Below are 27,306 nucleotides of genomic sequence, written 5' to 3'. Positions count from 1 at the left end.
CATTAGAAAGCAAATTATGGACTCCTCTTTAAATCTGCGTATTTCTTCAAAGCTCAGTTGCCCTGAGTTTGCACAATACTGCCAGGACCTAGTGTCACGCCCTGATCTGTTTCACCTGTCCTTGTGATTGTCTCCACCCCCTCCAGGTGTCAATTATTTTCCCTGGTGTATTTATCCCTGTGTTTCCTTTCTCTCTGTAAAAGTTGGTATTGTATGTTCAAGTCAACCAGCATGTTTTTCCCATGTGCCTGTCTTTCTATTCCCTTTTACTAGTCCTCTCGGTTTTGACCTTTGCCTGTTTTTCTGGACTCCATTCCCACCTGCATTAACATTCTGCCTGGCCTGACCTTGAGCCTGCCTGCCATTCTTGAACTCTGAACTGGTTTTGACATTTTGCCTGTCCACCACCATTCTCTTGCCTACCCCTCTCTTCAAAAAGCCAAACCTTGACCCCAAAAAATATAAAAAACTATCGGCCTATTTCGTATCTCCCAATCCTCTCAAAGAATTTCAAAGAAACTGCAACTCACAGCCTTCCTGAGGACAAACAATGTATACGAAACGCTCCAGTCTGGTTTTAGGCCTGATCATAGCACTGAGACTGCACTTGTGAAGGTGGTAAATTACCTTTTAATGGCGTCAGACCAAGGTTCTGAATCTGTCCTCGTGCACCTAGACCTTAGTGTTGCTTTTGATACCATCGATGACCACATTCTTTTGGAGAGATTGGAAACCCAAATTGTTCTAGAAGGACAAGTTCTGGCCTGGTTTTGATCTTATCTGTCAGAAAGATATCAGTTTGTCTCTGTGACAAATCAACTGTACATTTCAGTATTCCTCAAGGTTCCGTTTTAGGTCCACTATTGTTTCCACTATATATTTGACCTCTTGGTGATGTCATTCGGAAACACAATGCCAACTTTCAATGCTATGCGGACGATACACAGCTGTACATTTCAATGAAACATGGTGAAGCCCCAAAATTTCCTTCCCTGGAAGCCTTTGTTTCAGACATAAGGAAGTGGATGGAGGCTAATTTTTTACTTTTAAACTCAGACAAAACAGAGATGCTTGATCTAGGTCCCAAGAAACAAAGATCTTCTGTTGGAACTGACAATTAATCTTAATGGTTGTACAGTCGTCTCAAACAAAACTGTGAAGGGCCTCGGCGTTACTCTGGACCCTGATCTCTATTTTGAAAAACATATAAATATATATATATATTTTTAAAAGGACAGCTTTTTTCCATCTACGTAACATTGCAAAAATCAGGAACTTTCTGTCCAAAAATGATGCAGAAAAATGTATCCATGCTTTTGGTCACTTCTAGGTTAGACTACTGCAATGCTCTACTTTCCGGCTACCCGGATAAAGCTCTAAATGAACTTCAGTTAGTGCTGAACACAGCTGCTAGAATCTTGACTAGAACCCCAAAATTTGCATCATATTACTCCAGTGCTAGCCTCCCTACACTGGCTTCCTGTTAATGCTAGGGCTGCTTTCATGGTTTTACTGCTAACCTACAAAGCATTACATGGGCTTGCTCCTACCTATCTCTCTGATTTGGTCCTGCCCTACATACCTAAACATTTACGCAGGCCTCCTTACTGTCCCTAGAATTTCTAAGCAAACAGCTAGAGGCATGGCTTTCTCCTATAGAGCTCCATTTTTATGGAATGGTCTGCCTACCCATGTGAGAGACGGTCTCAACCTTTAAGTCTTTATTGAAGACTCGTCTTTTCAGTAGGTCCTATGCGTGTAGTCTGGCCCAGGGGTGTGAAGGTGAACGGAAAGGCACTGGAGCTACGAACGGCCCTTGCTGTCTCTGCCTGGCCTGTTCCCCTCTCTCCACTGGGATTCTCTGCCTCTAACCCTATTAGAGGCAGAGAGTCACTGGCCTACTGGTGCTCTTCCATGCCGTCCCTAGGAGGGGTGTGTCTGTTGAATGGGTTGAGTTACTGATATGATCTTCCTGTCCGGGTTGGTGCCCCCCTCGGGTTTCTGCCGTGGGGGATATCATTGTGGGATATACTCTGCCTTGTCTCAGGGTAGGAGGTTGGTGGTTGAAGATATGCCTCTAGTGGTGTGGGGGCTGTGCTTTGGCAATGTTGGTGGGGTTATATCCTGTCTGTTTGGCCCTGTCCGGGGGTATCGTCGGACAGGGCCACAGTGTCTCCTGACCCCTAGTGTCTTAGCCTCCAGTAATTATGCTGCAATAGTTTATGTGTTGGTTTCTAGGGTCAGTCTGTTATATCTGGAGTATTTCTCCTGTCTTATCATGTGTCCTGTGTGAATTTAAGTATGCTCCCTCTAATTCTCTCTTTCTTTCTCTGTCTCCTTTCCTCTCTCTTTCTCTCTCTCTCTCTTTCTATCTCTCTTCTCTCGGAGGACCTGAGCCCTAAGACCATGCCTCAAGACTACCTGGCCTGATGATTCCTGCTGTCCCCAGTCCACCTGGTCATGCTGCTGCTCCAGTTTCAAGTGTTCTGCCTGCGGCTATGGAACCCTGACCTGTTCACTGGACGTGCTACCTTGTCCCAGACCTGCTGTTTTCGACTCTCTCTATCGCACCTGCTGTCTCTAACTCTGAATGATTGGCTATGAAAAGCCAACTGACATTTACTCCTGAGGTGCTGACCTGTTGCACCCTCTACAACCACTGTGATTATTGTTATCTGACCCTGCTGGTCATCTATGAACGTTTGAACATCTTGGCCATGTTCTGTTATAATCTCCACCCGGCACAGCCAGAAGAGGACTGGCCACCCCACATAGCCTAGTCTAATCTCCACCCCTCAGAGCCTGGTTCTTCTCTAGGTTTCTTTCTCGGTTCCGGTCTTTCTAGGGAGTTTTTCCTAGCCACCGTGCTTCTACATCTGCATTGCTTGCTGTTTGAGGTTTTAGGCTGGGTTTCTGTACAGTACTTTGTGACATCGGCTGATGTAAAAAGAGATTTATAAATAAATGTGAGCCAGTGGTATAAAGTATAGGAGTTTTAGAAGACGTCCTGCTACACATTCAGCTGACGGAGAGACGGAGAGAGTAATGAACCTGGAGAGACAGAGAGAGTAATGAACCTGGAGAGATGAGAGTAATGAATCTGGAGAGAGTAATGAACCTGGAGAGACAGAGAGAGTAATGAACCTGGAGAGATGAGAGAGTAATGAATCTGGAGAGATGGAGAGAGTAATGCACCTGGAGAGATGGAGAGAGTAATGCACCTGGAGAGATGGAGAGAGTAATGAACCTGGAGAGATGGAGAGAGTAATGAACCTGGAGAGATGGAGAGAGTAATGAACCTGGAGAGAGTAATGAACCTGGAGAGACGGGACAATCTAATGTAATGAACACATACTGCACTGTTACAAGTGTTCCATCTTTTGTATGATACACAGAGAAAGTAATATTAGGAGACAGTTATACAGGGAAATCCACCTCTCTCTCTCCCAACGGCACCTGGAGCGGCTTCTTCCCCCTGTCTGACTGAAAATACAAAGGGAGACCTTTGATATCAAACAGCTGTTAGCGAAATCTACTTTTGTAAAAGGAACGTCAGCTCCATACCTTACACAAGGTCTCCCATCGGCATCTGGAGCTCCTGTCTCTGCCTGTCTGATCATAGAGCGGGAAACGTTTTATAATCAACGCTCAAACATCACTGTTATATATGCTGACATGTTGCACAGTAATGGAATGTGTTATGCAGTTACGATCAGAAATAAAGGACGGAGAGATGCTACTCATTGTGAAATGGTCACATTTAATGAACAACCTCTCATTGTATATATATCTATAAAAATAACCCAGGTACAGGTTACAAGAATCTAAAGCTAATACATTATTAAATAATAAATGTTTTTCATTTTAAAGATACATATCATAGTTTTTACAAAATATGATCGTGGAGAATTAAGCCGTTCTGAATGTCTGAAAAAAACCAACTTGGGGCTCTATTCAATCCGCATCACGGAACTTCAGCTTTACAGGCTGATTGACATTTAAAGGCAATGTTCCCACTTTAGCGGAGACTGCATTAACGGTAAACGCTGCACATGTCGGCTCAATCGGAAATTACCTTTAAATTTCTATCGCAAAATCTATAATGCTTCAGCTTTTGAAGAGAGCCCCAAAATCCTATAAACACAGAACCAGTCAACAGTTTGGCCACACCTACACATTCAAGGGATTTTCGTTATTTCTACTTTTTTCTAGATTGTAGAATAATAGTGAAGACATCAAAATGATGAAATAGCACATGGAATCATGTAGTAAACATAAGTGTTAAACAAATGAAAACATATTTTATATTTGAGATTCTTCAAAGTAGCCACCCTTTGCCTTCATGACAGCTTTGCAAACTCTTGGCATTCTCTCAACCAGCTTCATGAGGTAGTCACCTGTAATGTATTTCAATTAACATGTGTGCCCTGTTAAAAGTTAATTTGTGGCATTTATTTCCTTCTTAATGTCTTTGAGCCAATCAGGTGTGTTGTGACAAGGCAGGGTGGTAAACAGAAGATAGCCCTATTTGGTAAAATACCAAGTCCATATTATGGCTAGAACAGATCAAATAAGCAAAGAGAAATGACAGTCCATCATTACTTTAAGAAATTAAGGTCAGTGAATGCGGAACATTTCAAGAACTTTGAAAAGTTTCTTCAAGTGCAGTCGCAAAGACAATCAAGCGCATTGATGAAACTGGTTGTCATGTGGACCACCACAGGAAAGCAAGACCCAGAGTTACCTCTGCTGCAGAGGATAAGTTCATTAGAGTTAACTGCACCTCAGATTGTAGCCTAAATAAATGCTTCACGGAGTTCAAGTAACAGACACATCTCAGCAACTCACTGTTCAGAGACTGCGTGAATCAGGTCTTCATGGTCGAATTGCTGCAAAGAAATCACTACTAAAGGACACCAAGAAGAAGAAGATAATTGATTGAGCCAAAAAACACGGGAAATGGACATTAGACCGGTGGAAATCTGTCCTTTGTTCTGATGAGTCCAAATGAGAGAATTTTGGTGAACGGATGATCTCTGCATGTGTGGTTACCACAGTGAAGCATGGAAGAGGAGGTGTGAATCTGTGGGGGTGCTTTGCTGGTGACACTGTCAGTGATTTATTTAGAATTCAAGGCACACTTAACCAGAATGGCTACCACAGCATTCTGCAGCAATACGCCATCCCATCTGGTTTGCACTTACTGGGGGAAAAAAATGGTTTCAACAGGACAAGGACCCAACACATCTCCTGGCTGTGTAAGGGCTATTTGACCAAGAAGGAGAGTGATGGAGTGCTGCATCAGATGACATGGACTCCAAAATCACCCAATCCAAACCCAATTGAGATGGTTTGGGATGAGTTGGACCTCAGAGTGAAGGAAAAGCAGCCAACAAGTGCTAAGCATATGTGGGAACTACTTCAAGACTGTTGGAAAATCATTCCAGGTGAAGCTGGTTGAGAGAATGCCAAGAGTGTGCAAAGCTGTCATCAAGGCAAAGGGTGGCTATGTGAAGAATCTCAAATCTAAAATACTGTGGCTTTGGAAAGTATTCAGACCCCTTGAATTTTTTCACATTTTATTATGTTAGAGTCTTACTCAAAACATGTATTTAAAAATATATATATATCCTCACACATATGACAAAGCAAAAACAGGTTTTAAAAAATGCTTTCTAATTCAAAAAATAATAATGAAATATTACATTTACATAAGAATTCAGACCCTTTGGCAGTGATTAGAACCTTGAGTCTTCTTGGGACGTTACAAGCTTGGTACACCTGTATTTGGCGAGTTTCTCCCATTCTTCGCAGATCCTCTCAAGCTATGTCAGGTTGGATGGGGAGCGTCGCTGCACAGCCATTTTCAGATCTCTCCAGAGATATTCGATTGGGTTCAAGTCCGGGCTCTGGCTGGGCCACTCAAGGACATTCAGAGACTTGTCCCGAATCCACTCATGCACTGTCTTGGCTGTGTTCTTATGGTCATTTCCCTGTTGGAAGGTGAACCTTCGCCTCAGTCTGAGGTGCTGAGCACTCTGGAACAGGTTTTCATCAAGGATCTCTGTACTTTGCTTCGTTCAGCTTTGCCTCAAACCCTGACTAGTATCCCAGTCCCTGCTGCTGAAAAACATCTCCACAGCATGATGCTGCCACCACCATGCTTCGGGATAGTGCCAAGTTTCCTCCAGAAGTGACGATTTGTATTCAGGCCAAAAATATCAATATTGGTTTCATCAGACCAGAGCATCTTGTTTCTCATGGTCTGAGAGACATTGGGTGCCTTTTGGCAAACTCCAACCAGGCTGTCATGTGCCTTTTACTGAGGAGTGGCATCTGTCTGGTCACTCTACCATAAAGGCCTGATTGGTGGAGTTCTGCAGAGATAGTTGTCCTTCTGGAAGGTTGTCCCATCTCTACAGAAGAACTCTGGATGTCTGTCAGAGTGACCATCGGGATCTTGGTCACCTACCTGACCAATGCCCTTCTCCCCTGATTGCTCAGTTTGGCAGGGCAGCCAGCTCCAGGAAGAGTCTTGGTGGTTCCAAACTTCTTCCATTAAAGAATGATGGAGGCCACTATCTTCTTGGGGACCTTCAATGCTGCAGAAATGTTTTGGTACCCTTTCCCAGATCTGTGCCTCGACACAATGCTGCCTCGGAGCCCTACGGCCAATTCCTTCGACCTCATGTCTTGGTTTTTTTCTCTGACAGGCACTGTCAACTGTGAGACCTTATATATAGACATGTGTATGCCTTTCCAAATCATGTCCAATCAATTGAATTTACAACAGGTGGACTCCAATCAAGTTGTAGAAACATCTCAAGGATGATCAATGGAAACAGCATGCACCTGAGCTCAATTTAAAATCTCACAGCAAAGGGTCTGAATACTTATGTAAATAAGGTATTTCTGTTTTTAAAGTTTATTATTATTTATTATTAAATTTATGTTTTTTATATTTAATAAATGTGCAAACATTTCTAAAAACTTGTTTCTGCTTTGTCTTAATTGGATATTGTGATGTCATCATGGGGTATTGTGATGTCATCATGGGGTATTGTGATGTCATCATGGGGTATTGTGATGTCATCATGGGGTATTGTGATGTCATCATGGGGTATTGTGATGTCATCATGGGGTATTGTGATGTCATCATGGGGTATTGTGATTTATCATGGGGTATTGTGATGTCATCATGGGGTATTGTGATGTCATCATGGGGTATTGTGATGTCATCATGGGGTATTGTGATGTCATCATGGGGTATTGTGATGTCATCATGGGGTATTGTGATGTCATCATGGGGTATTGTGATGTCATCATGGGGTATTGTGATTTTTATCATGGGGTATTGTGATGTCATCATGGGGTATTGTGATTTCTTTATTGGGTATTGTGATGTCATCATGGGGTATTGTGATTTCTTTATTGGGTATTGTGATGTCATCATGGGGTATTGTGATGTCATCATGGGGTATTGTGATGTCATCATGGGGTATTGTGATGTCATCATGGGGTATTGTGATGTCATCATGGGGTATTGTGATGTCATCATGGGGTATTGTGATTTTATCATGGGGTATTGTGATGTCATCATGGGGTATTGTGATGTCATCATGGGGTATTGTGATTTTATCATGGGGTATTGTGATGTCATCATGGGGTATGTGATGTCATCATGGGTATTGTGATGTCATCATGGGGTATTGTGATGTCATCATGGGGTATTGTGATGTCATCATGGGGTATTGTGATGTCATCATGGGGTATTGTGATGTCATCATGGGGTATTGTGATTTTATCACGGGGTATTGTGATGTCATCATGGGGTATTGTGATTTTATCATGGGGTATTGTGATGTCATCATGGGGTATTGTGATGTCATCATGGGGTATTGTGATTTTATCATGGGGTAATTGTGATGTCATCATGGGGTATTGTGATGTCATCATGGGGTATTGTGATGTCATCATGGGGTATTGTGATGTCATCATGGGGTATTGTGATGTCATCATGGGGTATTGTGTAGATTGCTGAGGGTTTTTATTTATTTGATTTAAAATATAGCTGTAACGCAACCAAATGTGGAAAAGTGATGGGGTCTGAATTCTTTCCGTAGGCACTGTATATTTTGATTTGTTTAACACTTTTTTGGATACTACATGATTCCATATGTGTTATTTCTTAGTTCTGATGTGGTCACTTTTATTGTACAATGTAGAAAATAGTAAAATAAAGAAAAACCCTTGAATGAGTAGATGTCCAAACTGTTGACTGGTTCTGTATGACAGAGCACAACAATAATAATTGTGATATTAAATGTCTATTTAATGTCAAAGGCAACCTCATGTGTTTTACACAGAGCGTTATTCCTCTGGAGGACTGACGCCTAATGTATGGAGCCTTGTGTAAGAGCTCTGAGGTCCCAAAATATGGATCTCTACTGTATTTCCTCAATGGAAAAACCCCAATCCATAGTGTTTTTCCAGCTAAACTCTCTTGGTGATCACTGAGTGAAGCAGAACAAACCAATAACAGATAATGCTTATTCAGGATTTCTCCAAAGTGTTAGTTAGTTCTCTGTTTTGTTGTGAAAATTTCTTGTCGGTCAGTCAGATGCAGATTCCTGGAGTTACCAAATACTCCGGGTTCCATCCTTTCTACACAGGCACAGGCTTCAGGAAGCTAAGGATTGTGGGAAAACTTCTCCAAGACAAGTCTTTGGCATGACGAGTTAGCTGTATGTCAAAGAAAGGATCTTGGGATCTTTACAAGTGTCTCAAATATCACTGGATAATGAATACAATTGTTTACAAAAATCAATTAAAACCAAAATAAAAGATGGAGAATGAAATCAGTCTGTTGTGCTGCCCAGCAGAAGTCTCATCAGTCTCAGATCCACAAAGCTTCCCTGGAGACAGTTCTGTTTCTGTGTTGGAGTCCGTGGTAATCAATCAATCAATCAATGATATCTGTATCTGTGTAGCTCTGTAGCATTGCTGTCTGTTAGTACCTGTTGTTGTTGTTGTTGTTGTTGTTGTTGTTGTTGTTCCTCTTATTATTGTTGTTGTTGTTGGAGTAGTTGTTGATGCTTGTTTTTTTGTTGTATCTTTTTAACTTTGACTTCATAATCTCTCTTTATTTTCTACTTAACGTTGTGTGAAACTTGAATTAAATGATCAATGTAGGATGTCCATTAACATGTGCAGAGAAATAGAAGACTCTCCTTAATTTCTTCCACAGGAATTAAACATTTACATCTGAGAGAGAGAGAGAGAGACAGAGAGAGTGACAGAGAGAGTGACAGAGAGAGAGAGGGAGTGACAGAGAGAGAGAGTGACAGAGAGAGAGAGTGACAGAGAGAGAGAGTGACAGAGAGAGAGAGGGAGTGACAGAGACAGAGAGAGAGTGACAGAGAGAGAGAGAGTGACAGAGAGAGAGAGAGAGAGAGTGACAGAGACAGAGAGAGAGTGACAGAGAGAGAGAGTGACAGAGAGAGAAAGAGGGAGTGACAGAGAGAGAGAGAGAGAGAGAGAGAGAGAGAGAGAGAGAGAGAGAGAGAGAGAGAGAGAGAGAGAGAGAGAACAAACATAGTTAGAAACTGAGGAACAGCATACACAATGAAATCATTTCAGCGTCTCTTGAAAAAAACATCTGTCTGGAAGTTTGGATTCAAACTAACAGTGGTGTTCCAGAATGGACTTCAGACATCAGTAATCTACCTGTAGGCACCAGACAGGTCAGAATGGACCTCAGACATTAGTAATCTACCTGTAGGCACCAGACAGGTCAGAATGGACCTCAGACATTAGTAATCTACCTGTAGGCACCAGACATACAATCACATATTGCATCTGTTCATCTGTTCATCTGTTCATCTTTAAAATGTGCGTCATAATAATGAGGACGGACAGCTGATATAAACAACTTATGTACTGAATGTGTATAAAGACTCAACTATTGTTATCAACTAATGGTGTGACTGTATATAAAGAGTGACACAGTGTGTCACATCCAGCCTGTTTGTCTGCTTGGATAAAGTCAAGGACAGGATGTCTGCACTGCCAGACAGAGGCCCTACTCTCTCCTCTATACTCCATACTATCTCCACTATATTATCTCCTCTACAGTCTATACTATCTCTTCCATATTCTATACTATCTCCTCCATACTATCTCCACTATATTATCTCCTCTACAGTCTATACTATCTCTTCCATATTCTATACTATCTCCTCCATACTATCTCCACTATATTATCTCCTCTACAGTCTATACTATCTCCTCTATATTCTATACTATCTCCTCCACACTATCTCCACTATATTGTCTCCTCTACAGTCTATACTATCTCCTCTATATTCTATACTATCTCCTCTATATTCTATACTATCTCCCTCCATACTATCTCCACTATATTATCTCCTCTACACTCTTTACTATCTCCACTATATTATCTCCGCTATACTCCACACTATCTCCTCTATATTCTATGCTATCTCCCCCATACTATCTCCACTATATTATCTCCGCTATACTCCACACTATCTCCTCTATATTCTATGCTATCTCCCCCATACTATCTCCACTATATTATCTCCTCTACAATCTATACAATCTCCTCCATACTATCTCCACTATATTATCTCCTCTACAATTTATACTATCTCCTCTATATTATATACTATCTCCTCTCTCCTCTATACTATCTCTACTATATTGTCTCCCTTACAATCTATACGATCTCCTCTATATTATATACTATCATCTCTCTCCTCTTTACTACCTCCTCCATACTATCTCCACTATATTATCTCCTATCTCCTCTTCACTATCTCCTCTCTCCTCTTCACTAGCTCCTCTCTCCTCTCTACTCTCTCCTCTTTCCTCTATACTCTCTCCTCTATCCTCTACACTATGTCCTCTGTCCTCTCTACTATCTCCCCTCTCGTCTTTACGCTCTCCTCTCTCCTCTCCTCTCTCCTCTTCACTATCTCCTCTCTCCTCTATACTATCTCCTCTCTCCTCTTCACTATCTCCTCTCTCTTCTCTCCACTTTACTCTCTCCTCTCTCCACTTTACTATCTCCTCTCTCCTCTATACTATCTCCTCTCTCCTCTCTCCTCAATTCTATCTCCTCTCTCCTCTATACTATCTCCTCTCTCCTCTCTCCTCAATTCTATCTCCTCTCTCCTCTATACTATCTCCTCTCTCCTCTCTCCTCAATTATATCTCCTCTCTCCTCTATACTATCTCCTCTCTTCTCTTTACTATCTCCTATCTCCTCTATACTATCTAACTCTCCACTTTACTATCTCCTCTCTCCACTTTACTATCTCCTCTCTCCTCTATACTTTCTCCTCTCTCCACTTTACTATATCCTCTCTCCTCTATACTATATCCTCTCTCCTCTTTACTATCTCCTCTCTCCTATCTCCTCTCTCCACTTTACTATCTCCTCTCTCCTCTATACTATATCCTCTCTCCTCTTCACTATCTCCTCTCTCTTCTCTCCACTTTACTCTCTCCTCTCTCCACTTTACTATCTCCTCTCTCATCTCTCAACTTTACTCTCTACTCTTTCCTCTTTACTATCTCCTCTCTCCTCTCTCCTCTCTCCTCCATACTATCTCCTCTGTCCTCTCTCCTCTATACTATCTCCTCTCTCCACTTTACTATCTCCTCTCTCCTCTTTACTATATCCTCTCTCCTCTTCACTATCTCCTCTCTCATCTCTCCACTTTACTCTCTACTCTCTCCTCTTTACTATCTCTTCTCTCCTCTTTACTATCTCTTCTCACCTCTATACTATCTCCTCTCTCCACTTTACTATCTCCTCTCTCCTCTTTACTATCTCCTCTCTCCTCTCTACTCTCTCCTCTTCACTCTGTCCTACCTATTCTTTACTATATCCTCTTTCATCTCTCCTCTCTCTTCTCCCCTAACCTGGTGGTGTCTCTCCTCTCCTCTCTCTTCTCCCCTAACCTGGTGCTGTCTCTCCTCTCCTCTCTCTTCTCCCCTAACCTGGTGCTGCCTCTCCTCTCCTCTCCTCTCCTCTCCTCTCCTCTCCTCTCCTCTCCTCTCCTCTCCTCTCCTCTCCTCTCCTCTCCTCTCCTCTCCTCTCCTCTCCTCTCCTCTCCTCTCCTCTCCTCTCCTCTCCTCTCCTCTCCTCTCCTCCCTCTTCTCTCTCCCTACTTTCCGCTTTCCTTTCTCTTCTCTTCTCTGCCCTCTTTCCTATCTTCTCTCCTAACCGGGTGATATCTCTCCTCTCTCCTCTTCCTATCTCCTCTCTCTTACTCCTCTCTCCTATCTTCTTTCTTCTCCCTCCTCTCTCCTATCGCCTCTCATCTCTCTCCTCTTTCCTTTTGCCTCTCTCCTCTCCTGTTGCTATCGCTCCTCTCTCTCCTCTCCAATCTCTCCGCTCTACTCTCTTCTCTCTCTCTTCTCCTCTTCCTCCTGTTCTGTTTGGTTCACAGTAATCTCATAACACGCATGTTAAGTCTTTTGGTTTCACCACATGAGATCCAGCATTAGAGCCCCTGGCAGCAGACAGCAGTATAATGTATATTAGTTAGGATGTATACTCACCAAATTAGGGCCCCTAGCAGCAGATAACAGGAGTACCAGAGGAGGGGTGAGAGGAGTGTTGAGGAAGCACCACCCACTGGGACGCCCGCCCTATGGGGCTCTGCTGAGGGAGGTGCTGCGGAAGGGGTGGTGTCTGGAAGACAGCCAATAAGACACAGCAAGTTAGAGACACAACCAATAAAAAGAACAGCAATCACACAGGTCCAATCAGAGGATGGTATAGAAGGCTGCCAGGACATGTCAGAACACGTTGTAAGTGTTGAAGCAATGCAGTACATAATTGACCATGTAGGCTTTGTGTTATAGCCCCTCCTCTAAGAGAACGCTGTAGGTTGTTTGAGAATCCTAACCTGTCTACGTTGTAGAAGCGAGGGAAATGGCTACAGTATAACATCTCTGTACAGCATGTATGCTTTGTGGTGCTCATGTGAAGTCCCTTTCTTTTTTTCTGACTTCTCACTAGTCACATTACACCTGTCAACATGTTACGAGCAGGACGGATGAACATTCACTAGTTCATATCGTCATCAACTGAGACCGAATGAATTGTAATCTGAACTTACACAAGTTCTATTTCTCGTTGTTCCAACTGGAAGTCAATTTGTAATGATGTCATATTCGTACCAATGGAAAGGATATGGTCACATTGTGATACTGTTTTCATTATCACACACACACACACACACACACCCACACACACACACACACAAACACACACACAAACACACACACACACACACACACACACACACACACACACACACACACACACACACACACACACACACACACACACACACACACACACACACACACACACACACACACACACAGACACACACACACACACACACACACACACACACACACACACACACACACACACACACACACACACACACACACACACACACACACACACACACACACACACACACACAACTTAACCAGGTAGGGTAGTTGAGAACACCTTTATTTAACCAGGTAGGCTAGTTGAGAACACCTTTATTTAACCAGGCAGGCAAGTTGAGAACAAGTTCTCATTTACAACTGCGACCTGGCCAAGATAAAGCAAAGCAGTTCGACACATACAACAACACAGAGTTACACATGGAGTAAAACAAACATACAGTCAATAATACAGTATAAACAAGTCTATATACGATGTGAGAAAATGAGGTGAGAAGGGAGGTAAAGGCAAAAAAAGGCCATGGTGGCAAAGTAAATACAATATAGCAAGTAAAACATTGGAATGGTAGTTTAGAAATAAAAATAATGGGGTGCAAAGGAGCAAAATAAATAAATAAATAAAATACAGTTGGGAAAGAGGTAGTTGTTTGGGCTAAATTATAGGTGGGCTATGTACAGGTGCAGTAATCTGTGAGCTGCTCTGACAGTTGGTGCCTAAAGCTAGTGAGGGAGATAAGTGTTTCCAGTTTCAGAGATTTTTGTAGTTCGTTCCAGTCATTGGCAGCAGAGAACTGGAAGGAGAGGCGGCCAAAGAAAGAATTGGTTTTGGGGGTGACTAGAGAGATATACCTGCTGGAGCGTGTGCTACAGGTGGGAGATGCTATGGTGACCAGCGAGCTGAGATAAGGGGGGACTTTACCTAGCAGGGTCTTGTAGATGACATGGAGCCATTGGGTTTGGCGACGAGTATGAAGCGAGGGCCAGCCAACGAGAGCGTACAGGTCGCAATGGTGGGTAGTATATGGGGCTTTGGTGACAAAACGGATTGCACTGTGATAGACTGCATCCAATTTGTTGAGTAGGGTATTGGAGGCTATTTTGTAAATGACATCGCCAAATTCGAGGATTGGTAGGATGGTCAGTTTTACAAGGGTATGTTTGGCAGCATGAGTGAAGGATGCTTTGTTGCGAAATTGGAAGAATGATATGTGAATGTATAAAACCTGTGCCGGCGGATTTTTTTTATGTGGTACTTGGACAGTGCAGTTTGATTAACAAGAAGTTAAGCTGTCAGCCGATATAAGACACTTATATGTACCTACATGTTTAACATCTAATAGAAATATTAGAATTGATTTGAATTGTGCGCCCTGCAGTTTCCCTGAAGTTGTCCCGCTAGCAGGACCCTGATCCTTAACCTCTCTTGGGTAGGGGGCAGTATTTTCACGTCCGGATGAAAAGCGTGCCCAAAGTAAACTGCCTGTTACTCAGGCCCAGAAGCTAGGATTTGCATAATTGGTAGATTTGGATAGAAAACACACACGTTTCTAAAACTGTTATAATAATGTGAGTATAACAGAACTGTAATGGAAAACCCAGAGGACAAACCACACCCCCCAAAGAAATTCATCCTACCTGTCACGCCTTGGTCTTAGTATTTTGTGTTTTCTTTAATTATTTGTTCAGGCCAGGGTGTGACATGGGTTTGTGTGTTGTGTTTCGTATTGGGGTTTGTAGTATTTGGGATCGCGGCTGATTAGGGGTGTTGTATAGGCTTGGCTGCCTGAGGCGGTTCTCAATCAGCAGTCAGGTGCTTCTCGTTGCCTCTGATTGGGAACCGTATTTAGGTAGCCTGAGTTTCGCTTTGTATTTCGTGGGTGATTGTTCCTGTCTCTGTGTAGTGTTCACCAGATAGGCTGTAATAAGTTTCACGTTCTGTTTGTTGTTTTTGTATTTATTAGTTATTTCATGTATCGTCACGATTTTCTTCATTAAAGACATGAGTAACCACCACGCTGCATTTCGGTCCGACTCTCTTTCAACAAACGAAGAACGCCGTTACACTACCACTGATTTCAATGGCTGTCACTTTTATTATAAGGCGAAGTCCTCCCAGATTGCAGTTCCTAGGGCTTCCACTAGATGTCAACAGTCTATAGGAAGAGTTTCATGTTGGTGTTTGGATAAATTAGACAGAAATGTAAGTTTTTTCTAGGTGTCTCCATTCTGGCTGTAGTGTTTCCAAGCGCGTGGAAGAGAGCACATTCTTTGGTACTTTTCTCTGGTAAACACCATAACCATTCTCCATCTCAAATGCTATTGTTTATTTATGTATTTGAGTACTTAAGGTTTGATTATATATTTCTGACTTTCGTGGTGCACCTGCATGGTTGAAATATGTTTTTCATGCTTTTGTATGCGGGGCGCTGTCCTCAGATAATCACATGGTTTGCTTTCGCCGTAAAAGCCTTTTTGAAATCTTACACAGCGACTGGATTAACAAGAAGTTAAGATTTATTTTGATGTTTTACACTTGTGATTTTATGAAAGTTAAATATTTATAATTCTGTAGTTTGAATTTCGCGCTCTGCAATTTCACCGGATGTTGGCCAGGTGGAACGTTACCGTTTCACCTGCCCATAAGAAGTTAAGAAGTTATGACACACATCAACATTCATCCCAGACACCCTGGACCCACTCCGATTTGCATACCGCCCCAACAGATCCATAAACGACGCAATCTCAATTGCCTTCACCCACCTAGATAAGAGAGATACCTACGTGAGAATACTGTTCCCTGACTACAGCTCAGCACTCAAACCAATGTCCCCTCCAAGTTCAGGACTGAACACTTACCTCAGCAACTGGATCCAAACTTCCTGACAACCCCAGGTGGTGAGTGTAGGCAACAACACATCTGCCGTGCTGACATCTCAAAACGGGTGCCCCACATGGGTATGTGCTTTGCCCCCTCCTGTACTCCCTGTTCACCCACGACTCCAACACCATCATCAAGTTTGCTGACACCTCGTAAAACATTAAATTGTGGCTGCTTCGGGGAGAGTTTTTAAATGTCAAGAGGAGTTAACCTGTTGAGTGTAGGGGGCAGTATTTTGATGTTTGGATGAAAAATGTACCCACATGAAACTACCTATTTCTCAGGCCCAGAATCTAGAATAGGCATATAATTGTCAGATTAGGATAGAAAACACTCTAAAGTTTCCAAAACTGTCAAAATATTGTATGTGAGTATAATAGAACTGATATTGCAGGCGAAAACCTGAGGAAAATCCAATCAGGTAGTGCTGTTTTTCCTGAAACCTCTCTGTTCCATTGCCTGCCTTCGCTACATGTAAAGGGATATCAACTAGATTCCCTTTTCCTATGGCTTCCACATGTTGTGAACGGTCTTTAGACATAGTTTCAGGCTTTTATTTTGAAAAATGAGCGAGAAAGATCACATCGCGTCATTGTATGGCTGGGTGCCAGCAGCATTTTGCATGCGCAACAGTTTGGAGCAGACATTTTCTTTCTCTCCTATTGAAGAAGCTACAGTCCGGTTGAAATATTATGGATTACATATTGTATAAACAACCTGAGGATTGATTATAAAAAACGTTTGACATGTTTCTACGAACTCTACAGATTCTAATTGGAATTTTTGTCTGCCCGGTCGAGACCGCTCGAGCCTGTGGATTTCTGAACATAATGTGCCAACCAAATGGAGGTATTTTGGATATAAAATTTAAATAATCTTTATGGAACAAAGATTATTTTGTTTGCACTATCTTTATAGTGCAAACATCTGAAGATCATCAAAGGTAAGCAATTAATTTGATTGCTTTTCTGACTTTCGTGACCAATCTACTTGGCTGCTAGCTGTTTGTAATATTTTGTCTACTGAGAGAGATGTTCTTACATAAACGCTTGTTATGCTTTCGCCAAATAGCTTTTTTGAAATCTGACACGCCAGGTGGATTAACAACAAGCTAAACTGTGTTTTGCTATATTGCACTTGTGATTTCATGAAATTAAATATTTTTAGTAATTTAATTTGAATTTGGCGCTCTGCAATTCAGCGGATGTTGACGAAACTGATCCTGCTAACGGGACGGGTGCATCAAGAAGTTTATTGCTAAATCGTAATTATTTTGCCACTATGGCCTATTTATTGCCTTACCTCCCTAATCTTACTACATTTACACACACTGTATATAGATTTTTATATTGTGTTATTGACTGTATGTTTGTTTATTCCATGTGTAACTCTGTGTTGTTGTTTTTGTCACCCTGCTTTGCTTTATCTTGGCCAGATCACAGTTGTAAATGAGAACTTGGTGAGAAAGGGGAAATGAGAAAGGTAAAATAAAAAAAAATAATAATAAATGAATCTCAAATATAAAGTACATTTTGAGTTGTTTAAGACTTGTTTGGTTACTACATGATTCCATGATTTATTTCATAGTTTTGATGTCTTCACTATTATTCTATGATGTAGAAAATAGTAAAAATAAAGAAAAACCCTGGAATGAGTAGGTGTGTCCACACTTTTGACTGGTGTTGTATATGTGAACAGTGTGTGTATTGGTGTGTGCCTGTACGTGTGTGTGCGTGTAAGGAAGAAGTTGCAGTATGTTGGATGTCCAGCAGGGAGCAGTAGAGAACTGAGCTGGATCTCCATTGTTAGAGAATATCAAAATCCCATTAGAATCAACTCAGTAGCCTAAAGGACATAGCCAAATCTAACTGCCTGTAGCACAGGCCCTGAAGCAAGGATATGCATATTATTGGTACCATTTGAAACACTTTGAAGTTTGTGGAAATGTAAATTGAATGTAGGAGAATATAACAAAATAGATCTGGTAGAAGAAAATACACAAAAGAAAAACAGTGTTTTCTTACCGCCATCTTCGAAATGGAAGAGAAAGTGATAGCTCACTCTGGTTGTAATTCTGTGTATGTGCAAAATGTCAGATGGATAACTTGGAGTATAACTGATTCTCAAGACTTTTAGTGTGAAGTCACCAAGGTACATTTGGGCAAATCGTGAAAAAGACAGTCGCGTTCATATTCAATTTCAAAGAATATCGTCAAATCTGTATACTTGGACTTTGATTCAGCTTTTCCAGTATTAGTAGCCATATTATAAGTTCAACATTTCCAAAACAACCAGTTTTCGTAACTTCATAACTCTGAATAGCCGTATAATTTTTTGTCCAAAATGAAAAGCCATGCAGTCGTACAAGGTTAGTAGCTACATTTTACGATATATACATGGTTTCCGAATACTCCCGTAAAGCCCAGCTCATTTGCTATCTAGCTAGTTTTGTTTGACCCGATTGGTGCTCATTTGACAAAGAATCTGATGTTCAAGAGATGGCCGCCTGAGTCATCAGAGTGCCATGAAGGCGTCACTCTCTGACCAAATATGGTGTCCTATAGGATATACTACACCCCTAATGATATAGTGGAGTCTTGTTACCTTCTAGGATCTCTGAGGAATAGATACGAATGTGATTTGACTCGTTCAAACAACATTTAGGGTGAGATTTCCACAGATTCCTTTCTTTGCAAATTGAGTGTAAATACAACATCGATCGTGCATGCTATATGGACCTTTTTAAGACATGAAACATTATTTTATCTAACAGAACGACACTTCATGTTATCTCTGGGACCCTTTGGATTATAAATCAGAGCAAGATTTAAGAATGTAAGTATACATTTCACCTTCAGAGGTGAATTTATGAAATCTACCGCATTGGAAAAAGTGTTTTGTTGTTAGGAGCTCTCCTCAAACAATACTATGGCATTTTTTTCGCAGTAATAAATACTGTAAATTGGACAGTGCAGCTGATTTAAGACACGTTGGAATGGAGTGTGAACCTGTTTCTCTCCATACCTCCCTCTCTCTGCACCTGTCTCTGTCTGTACCGGTCTCTGTCTGCACCTGTCGCTGTCCCTTAGGGTTAGTGTTAGGGTAGATGTAGGGTTAGGGGTCAGGGGTTAGGGTTAGCATTGAGTAGGTACCGAGGAGGGTCTCCTGCTCGGTGGTCGAGGGGATCTGTTTGGGTTAGGGTTGGGTTTAGGGTTGGGGTCAGGGTTGGGGTATGTACCGAGGAGCAGCTCCTGCTTGGTGGTGGAGGGGATCTGTTGGGGTTAGGGTTAGGGTTGGGGTCAGGGTTGGGGTACGTACTGAAGAGCAGCTCCTGCTTGGTGGTGGAGGGGATCTGTTGGGGTTTGGGTTAGGTTTGGGGTTAGGCTTCAGGTACGTACCGAGGAGCGGTTCCTGCTCGGTGGTGGAGGGGATCTGTTTGGGTTCATCAATCCAGGGGGTGGCGTGCACCGCAACGCTCCAGTCACTCCAGGTGCCGATCTCCATGTCCTTAGCCGCCACCTGGATGATGTACTCCTTCCCTGCGTACGCATCAGTTATGGTGTGGGCCGTACTGTCTGACAACTCCACCTGAAACACACCAATCAGAGAGAAGCACCATCCGTTATGGTGTGGGCCGTACTCTCTGACAACTCCACCTGAAACACACCAATCAGAGAGAAGCACCAAAATGGATGCCCTTTAATTAAAAGCATCTAGTTAATCAGAGATAATCTACAGTACCTCTCATTGTCTACTGGGGTGTCACTTCCTTTAGACAATCCAGTCATCACTGTCTGTGATAACCCTTTTTCAAAGCTCCTTTTACAATGAGAAAAAGCTCCTATTGCATTGAAAAAGCTTCTATAACACTGAGAGAAAGCTCCTACTACATTGAGAAAGCGCTTTCTAAACTGAGAGAAAGCTCCTATAATACTGAGAGAAAGCTCCTATTACATTGAGAGAAAGCTCCTATAACAATAAAAGAAAGCTCATATAACACGGAGAGAAAGCACCTATAACACTGAGAGAAAGCTCCTAATACATTGCGAAAGAGCTTTCTAAATTGAGAGAAAGCTCCTAGTTCACTGAGAGAAAGCGCTTTCTAAACTGAGAGAAAGATACTATAACACTGAGGTAAGCTCCTATAACACTGAGAGAAAGCTCCTAGTACACTGAGAGAAAGCTCCTATTACATTGAGATAGCGCTTTCTAAACTGAGAGAAAGCTCCCAATACGCTGAGAGAAAGCTCCTATTACATTGAGAAAGCTCCTATAACACTGAGAGAGAGCTCCTATTACATTGAGAAAGCTCCTTTAACACTGAGAGAATGCTCCTAGTAAACTGAGAGAAAGCTCTTTCTAAACTGTGAACGATCCTATAACACTGAGAGAAAGCTCTTTATAACCTGAGAGAAAGCTCTTTATAAACTGAGAGAAAGCTCATATTACACTGAGAGAAAGCTCCTATAACTCTGAGAGAAAGCTCCTATAACACGAGAGAAAGCTCCTATAACACAGAGAGAAAGCTCCTACAACACCAAGTGAAAGATTCTATAACACTTAAAGAAAGCTCCTATTACGCTGAGAGATAGTTCCTATTACTTTCTGAAAACTCCTATAACACTGAGAGAAAGCTCCTATTACATTAAGAAAGCTTCTATTACACTGAGAGAAAGCTCCTATAACACTGAGAGAAAGATCCTATTACACTGAGAGAAAGCTCCTATAACACTGACAGAAAGCTCTTATAACAAAATTCCTATCACAATGAGAAATCTCCTACAACAAAGATTTAAAGCTCCTATTTTACGGAGAGAAAGCTAATTGTACACTGAGAGACAGATACTATTACACTGAGAGAAAGCTCTTTGTAAACTGAGAGAAAGCTCCTATTACTCTGAGATAAAGCTCCTATTACTCTGAGAGAAAGCTCCTAGTACACTGAGAGAAAGCTCCTATTACATTGAGATAGCGCTTTCTAAACTGAGAGAAAGCTCCTAATACGCTGAGAGAAAGCTCCTATTACATTGAGAAAGCTCCTATTACACCGAGGGAAAGGTCCTATTACTTTAAGAAAACTCCTATAACGCTGAAAGAAAGCTCTTCAGAGAACAACACGGTTTTACATCCATGTGCCCTCTCAGAGACACCCCCCAACAACCCCTGTGTCCTCTCAGAGATACCCCCCAACACCCCCTGTGTCCTCTCAGAGATACCCCCAACACCCCCTGTGTCCTCTCAGAGATACCCCAACACCCCCTGTGTCCTCTCAGAGATATCCCCAACTCCCTCTGTGTCCTCTCAGAGATATCCCCCAACTCCCTCTTTTTTCTCTCAGAGATATCCCCCAACTCCCTCTGTGTCCTCTCAGAGATTCCCCCCAACACCTCCCGTGTCCTCCCAGAGATTCCCCCCAACACCCCCTGTGTCCTCTCAGAGATATCCCCCAACTCCCTCTGTGTCCTCTCAGAGACACCCCCCAACACCCCCTTTGCCCTCTCAGACATACCCCCCAACACCCCCTGTGTCCTCTCAGAGACACCCCCCAACACCTCAATGTCTCTTCTCACCACCACCTCTCAGAGATACCCCCCAACACCCCTGTGTCCTCTCAGAGATACCCCCCAACACCCCCTGTGTCCTCTCAGAGATACCCCCCAACACCCCCTGTGTCTACTCAGAGATACCCCCCAACACCCCCTGTGTCCTCTCAGAGATACCTCCCAACACCCCCTGTGTCCTCTCAGAGATACCCCCCAACACCCCCTGTGTCCTCTCAGAGATATCCCCCAACACCCCCTGTGTCCTCTCAGAGATACCCCCCAACACCCCCTGTGTCCTCTCAGATATATCCCCCAACTCCCTCTGTGTCTACTCAGAGATACCCCCCAACACCCCCTGTGTCCTCTCAGAGATATCCCCCAACACCCCCTGTGTCTACTCAGAGATACCCCCCAACATCCCCTGTGTCCTCTCAGAGATACCCTCCAACACCCCCTGTGTCCTCTCAGAGATACCCCCCAACACCCCCTGTGTCTACTCAGAGCTACCCCCCAACATCCCCTGTGTCCTCTCAGAGATACCTCCCAACACCCCCTGTGTCCTCTCAGAGATACCCCCCAACACCCCCTGTGTCCTCTCAGAGATATCCCCCAACACCCCCTGTGTCCTCTCAGAGATACCCCCCAACACCCCCTGTGTCCTCTCAGAGACACCCCCAACACCTCAATGTCTCTTCTCACCACCACCTCTCAGAAATACCCCCTAACACCCCCTGTGTCCTCTCAGAGATACCCCCCAACACCCCCTGTGTCCTCTTAGAGATACCCCCCAAGTCCTCTCAGAGATACCCCCCAACACCCCCTGTGTCCTCTCAGAGACACCCCACAACACCCCCTGTGTCCTCTCAGAGACACCCCCCAACACCCCCTGTGTCCTCTCAGAGATACCCCCCAACACTTTGGTGAATGGAGAATAATGATCAAATACAGCTTTGTTTGGCCCCCTACATTTACATTTTAATGGAACTGTCTTCTTCGTAATTGGTCGTGAGTGTTGCTCACATCCCCTGAGACTGGCAGTCTCAGAGCCAAAAAGAGAGAGGGCTTTCATTTCAATTCATCCATGCCTGCATCCCAAATGACTTTACAGTAATGTACACTACTTCTAACCATATCCACCATATCTATCACCCTATATTCTAACCACAGATATAATACCATATATAACACCATATCATTAGAACCATAGAGACAATACTATATATTTCTTCATTATAACAATATATACAATTCATTATACAACTTGATTATAATCATAGAGACAATACTATATATAACACCATATCATTATAACCACAGAGACAATACCAGTATATATAACTACCTATACTCTACCTAAACTAACTATACTCTACCTAAACTACCGATACTCTACCTAAACTCCCTATGCTCTGCCTCAACTCCCTATACTCTGCCTCAACTCCCTATACTCTGCCTCAACTCCCTATACTCTGCCTCAACTCCCTATGCTCTGCCAAAACTCCCTAAACTCTGCCTCAACTCCCGATACCCAGTCTAAACTCCCTATACTCTGCCTCAACTCCCTATGCTCTGCCTCAACTCCCTATACTCTGCCTCAACTCCCTATGCTCTGCCTCAACTCCCTATACTCTGCCTCAACTCCCTATACTCTGCTTCAACTCCCTATACTCTGCCTCAATTCCCTATACTCTGCTTCAACTCCCTATACTCTGCTTCAACTCCCTATACTCTACCTCAACTCCATATACTCTGCCTCAACTCCCTATACTCTGCCTCAACTCCCTATACTCTGCTTCAACTCCCTATACTCTACCTCAACTCCCTATACTCTACCTCAACTCCATATACTCTGCCTCAACTCCCTATACTCTGCCTCAACTCCCTATGCTCTGCTTCAACTCCCTATACTCTACCTCAACTCCATATACTCTGCCTCAACTCCCTATACTCTGCCTCAACTCCCTATGCTCTGCCTCAACTCCCTATACTCTGCCTCAACTCCCTATACTCTGCTTCAACTCCCTATACTCTACCTCAATTCCCTATACTCTTTCTAAACTACCTCACCTCTACCTAAACTACCCCAAATCTACCTCAACTCCCTATGCTCTATCTAAACTCTACCTCAACTCCATATACTCTACCTCAACTCCATATACTCTGCCTCAACTCCCTATACTCTGCCTCAACTCCCTATGCTCTGCCTCAACTCCCTATACTCTGCCTCAACTCCCTATACTCTACCTCAACTCCCTATACTCTACCTCAATTCCCTATACTCTTTCTAAACTACCTCACCTCTACCTAAACTACCCCAAATCTACCTCAACTCCCTATGCTCTATCTAAACTCTACCTCAACTCCATATACTCTACCTCAACTCCATATACTCTGCCTCAACTCCCTATACTCTACCTCAACTCCATATACTCTGCCTCAACTCCCTATGCTCTGCCTCAACTCCCTATACTCTGCCTAAACTACCTATAATCTACCTAAACCACCTATACTCTACCTAAACTCTACCTAAACTAACTATACTCTACCTAAACTGCCTATACTCTGCCTCAACTCCCAATGCCCTGCCTCAACTCCATATGCTCTGCCTATACTACCTAAACTCTATCTAAACAACCTAAACTCTACCTAAACTCTATCTAAACTGCCTCAACTCCCAATGCCCTGCCTCAGCTCTCTATGCTCTGCCTCAACTCCCTATGCTCTGCCTAAACTATCTAAACTCTACCTAAACTACCTAAACTCTACCTAAACTACCTAAACTCTACCTAAACTACCTAAACTCTACCTAAACTACCTAAACTCTACCTAAACTACCTAAACTCTATCTAAACTGCCTCAACTCCCTATGCTCTACCAACTAAACTACATGCACAGTGGCTTGCAAAAGTATTTATCCCCCTTGGCGCTTTTCCTATTTTGTTGTATTACAACCTGAAATTGATATTTATCTGGATTTCATGTAATGGACATCGATAAAATTATCCAAATTGGTGAAATGAAATGAAAAAAAGTACTGTTGAAAAAACTTCCCAAAAATAAAAAAACTGAGAAGTGGTGCGTGTTTTCACCCCCTTTACTATGAAGCCCCTAAATAAGATCTGGTGCAACCAATTACCTTCATAAGTCACATCATTTGTTAGATTGCAAACAGGTGGACTTTATTTAAGTGTCACATGATCTCAGTATATATATACCTGTTGTGAAATGCTCCAGAGTCTGCAACACCACTAAGTAAGGGGCACCACCAAGCAAGCTTCACCACGAAGACCAAGGAGCTCTCTAAACAGGTCAGGGACAAAGTTGTGGAGATGTACAGATCAGGGTTGGGTTATAAAAACATATATGAAACTTTGAACATCCCACAGAGCACCATTAAATCCATTATTAAAAAATGGAAAGAATATGGCACCACAACAAACCTGCCAAGAGAGGGCCGACCACCAACACTCACAGGCAGGGAAGGAGGGCAACAACGATACCAAAGATTACCCTGAATTAGCTGCAAAGCTCCACAGCAGAGATTGGAGTATCTGTCCATAGGACCACTTTGAGCCGTATACTCCATAGAGCTGGGCTTTATGGAAGAGTGGCCAGAGAAAAACCATCGTGGCCAGAAACAAATAAGCAAACACATTTGGTGTTCGCCAAAAGGCGTGTGGGAGACTCCTCAAACATATGGAAGAAGGTACTCTGGTCAGATTAGACTAAAATTGAGCTTTTTGTCCATCAAGGAAAATGCTATGTCTGGCACAAACCCAACACCTCTCATCACCCTGAGAACACCATCTCCACAGTGAAGCATGGTGGTGGCAGCATCATGTGTGGGGATGTTTTCATCGTCAGGGAAACTGGTCAGAATTGAAGGAATGATGGATGGCGGGAAATACAGGGAAATGTTTCAGACTTCCAGAGATTTGAGACTGGGCTGGAGGTTCACCTTCCAGCAGGACAATGACCCTAAGCATACTGCTAATGCAACACTTGAGTGGTTTAAGGAAACATTTAAATTTCTTGGAATGGCCCAGTCAAATCCCAGGCCTCAATCCATTTGAGAATCTGGGTTATGACTTAAAGACTGCTGTACACCAGCGGAACCAATCCAACTTGAAGGAGCTGGAGACGTTTTATCTTGAAGAATGGGCAAAAATCCCAGTGGCTAGATGTGCCAAGCTTATAGAGACATACCCCCAAGAGACTTGCAGCTGGAATTGCTGCAAAAGGTGGCTCTACAAAGTATTGACTTGGAGGGTGTGAATAGTTATGCACGCTCAAGTTTTCAGTTTTTTTTGTCTTATTTCTTGTTTGGTTCACAATGAAAACTGTTTTGCATCTTCAAAGTGGTAGGCATGTTGTGTAAATCAAATTATACAAATTCCCCCCAAAATCTATTTTAATTCCAGGTTGTAAGGCAACAAAATAGGAAAAATACCAAGGGGTGAATACAATCACAAGCCACTATACTCCACCTAAACTACCTACACTCTCCCTAAACTACCTATACTCTCCCTAAACTACCTATACTCTCCCTAAACTACCTATACTCTCCCTATACTCTCCCTAAACTACCTATACTCCACCGAAACTACCTATACTCTCCCTAAATTAAATAAACTACCTATACCTAGGTAGGTGGGTTTGATTCCTGGGGCCACCCATATGTAAAATGCATGACTGATGACTGTAAGTCGCTTTGGATAAAATCCTCTGCTAAAATCACATGTATAAAGTCTACTGCCCCAGTGAAGACAGACAAAGACGTGGCTATTATATTTCATGTAATAATGTCTGTCCAAACACAGCTAGAGATAGAGCAGCACTAAATTAAGACAGACAGATAACTATTATATTGAATGTAATAATGTCTGTCCAAACACAGCTAGAGATAGAGCAGCACTAAATTAAGACAGACAGATAACTATTATATTGAATGTAATAATGTCTGTCCAAACACAGCTAGAGATAGAGCAGCACTAAATTAAGACAGACAGATAACTATTATATTGAATGTAATAATGTCTGTCCAAACACAGCTAGAGATAGAGCAGCACTAAATTAAGACAGACAGATAACTATTATATTGAATGTAATAATGTCTGTCCAAACACAGCTAGAGATAGAGCAGCACTAAATTAAGACAGACAGATAACTATTATATTGAATGTAATAATGTCTGTCCAAACACAGCTAGAGATAGAGCAGCACTAAATTAAGACAGACAGATAACTATTATATTTCATGTAATAATGTCTGTCCAAACACAGCTAGAGATAGAGCAGCACTAATGTCTGTATAATAATCAAATGCCTGGTCAAACTCTGTGCTCGTGATTCAACACTGACCAGCAGCAAATCAGGATACTTCCAATACTTGGGGCGAGTACAGGGCCATGGAAAGCAAAAGTGCACTATGAAGGGAGCATGGTTCCATTTAGGCCTATGTATTAATCACTTACAATGTGTTGCAGTTCAAAGTTCCAACTACACACAGACAACTGAACACCTAAACACCTGACCCCTGAACACCTAAACACCTGAACAGCTGAACACCTGAACACCTGAACACCTAAACACCTGACCCCTGAAC

General features: G+C 42.6%; 1 protein-coding gene across 1 annotated transcript in view; it reads right to left on the bottom strand.

Annotated features, from left to right (window-relative positions):
- Nucleotides 1-8,195: 8,195 nt before the first annotated feature.
- The window catches only part of cntfr (ciliary neurotrophic factor receptor), a 530,571-nt gene continuing 511,460 nt past the window's right edge, over nt 8,196-27,306 (bottom strand). Inside the window, exons 7-9 of the mRNA XM_031826000.1 lie at nt 19,558-19,747; nt 12,592-12,724; nt 8,196-9,264 (exon numbers count right to left, since the gene is read on the bottom strand). Of these exons, the coding sequence (XP_031681860.1) occupies nt 9,264; nt 12,592-12,724; nt 19,558-19,747 (324 nt within the window). The 3' untranslated portion in view covers nt 8,196-9,263. The remainder of the gene's footprint in view (nt 9,265-12,591; nt 12,725-19,557; nt 19,748-27,306) is intronic.

This window comes from Oncorhynchus kisutch, linkage group LG6, assembly GCF_002021735.2.
Source record: "Oncorhynchus kisutch isolate 150728-3 linkage group LG6, Okis_V2, whole genome shotgun sequence".
Taxonomy (NCBI): Eukaryota; Metazoa; Chordata; class Actinopteri; order Salmoniformes; family Salmonidae; genus Oncorhynchus; species Oncorhynchus kisutch.
The sequence above is the reverse complement of the archived record's forward strand: the minus strand, read 5'-3'. Positions and strand labels throughout refer to the sequence as shown.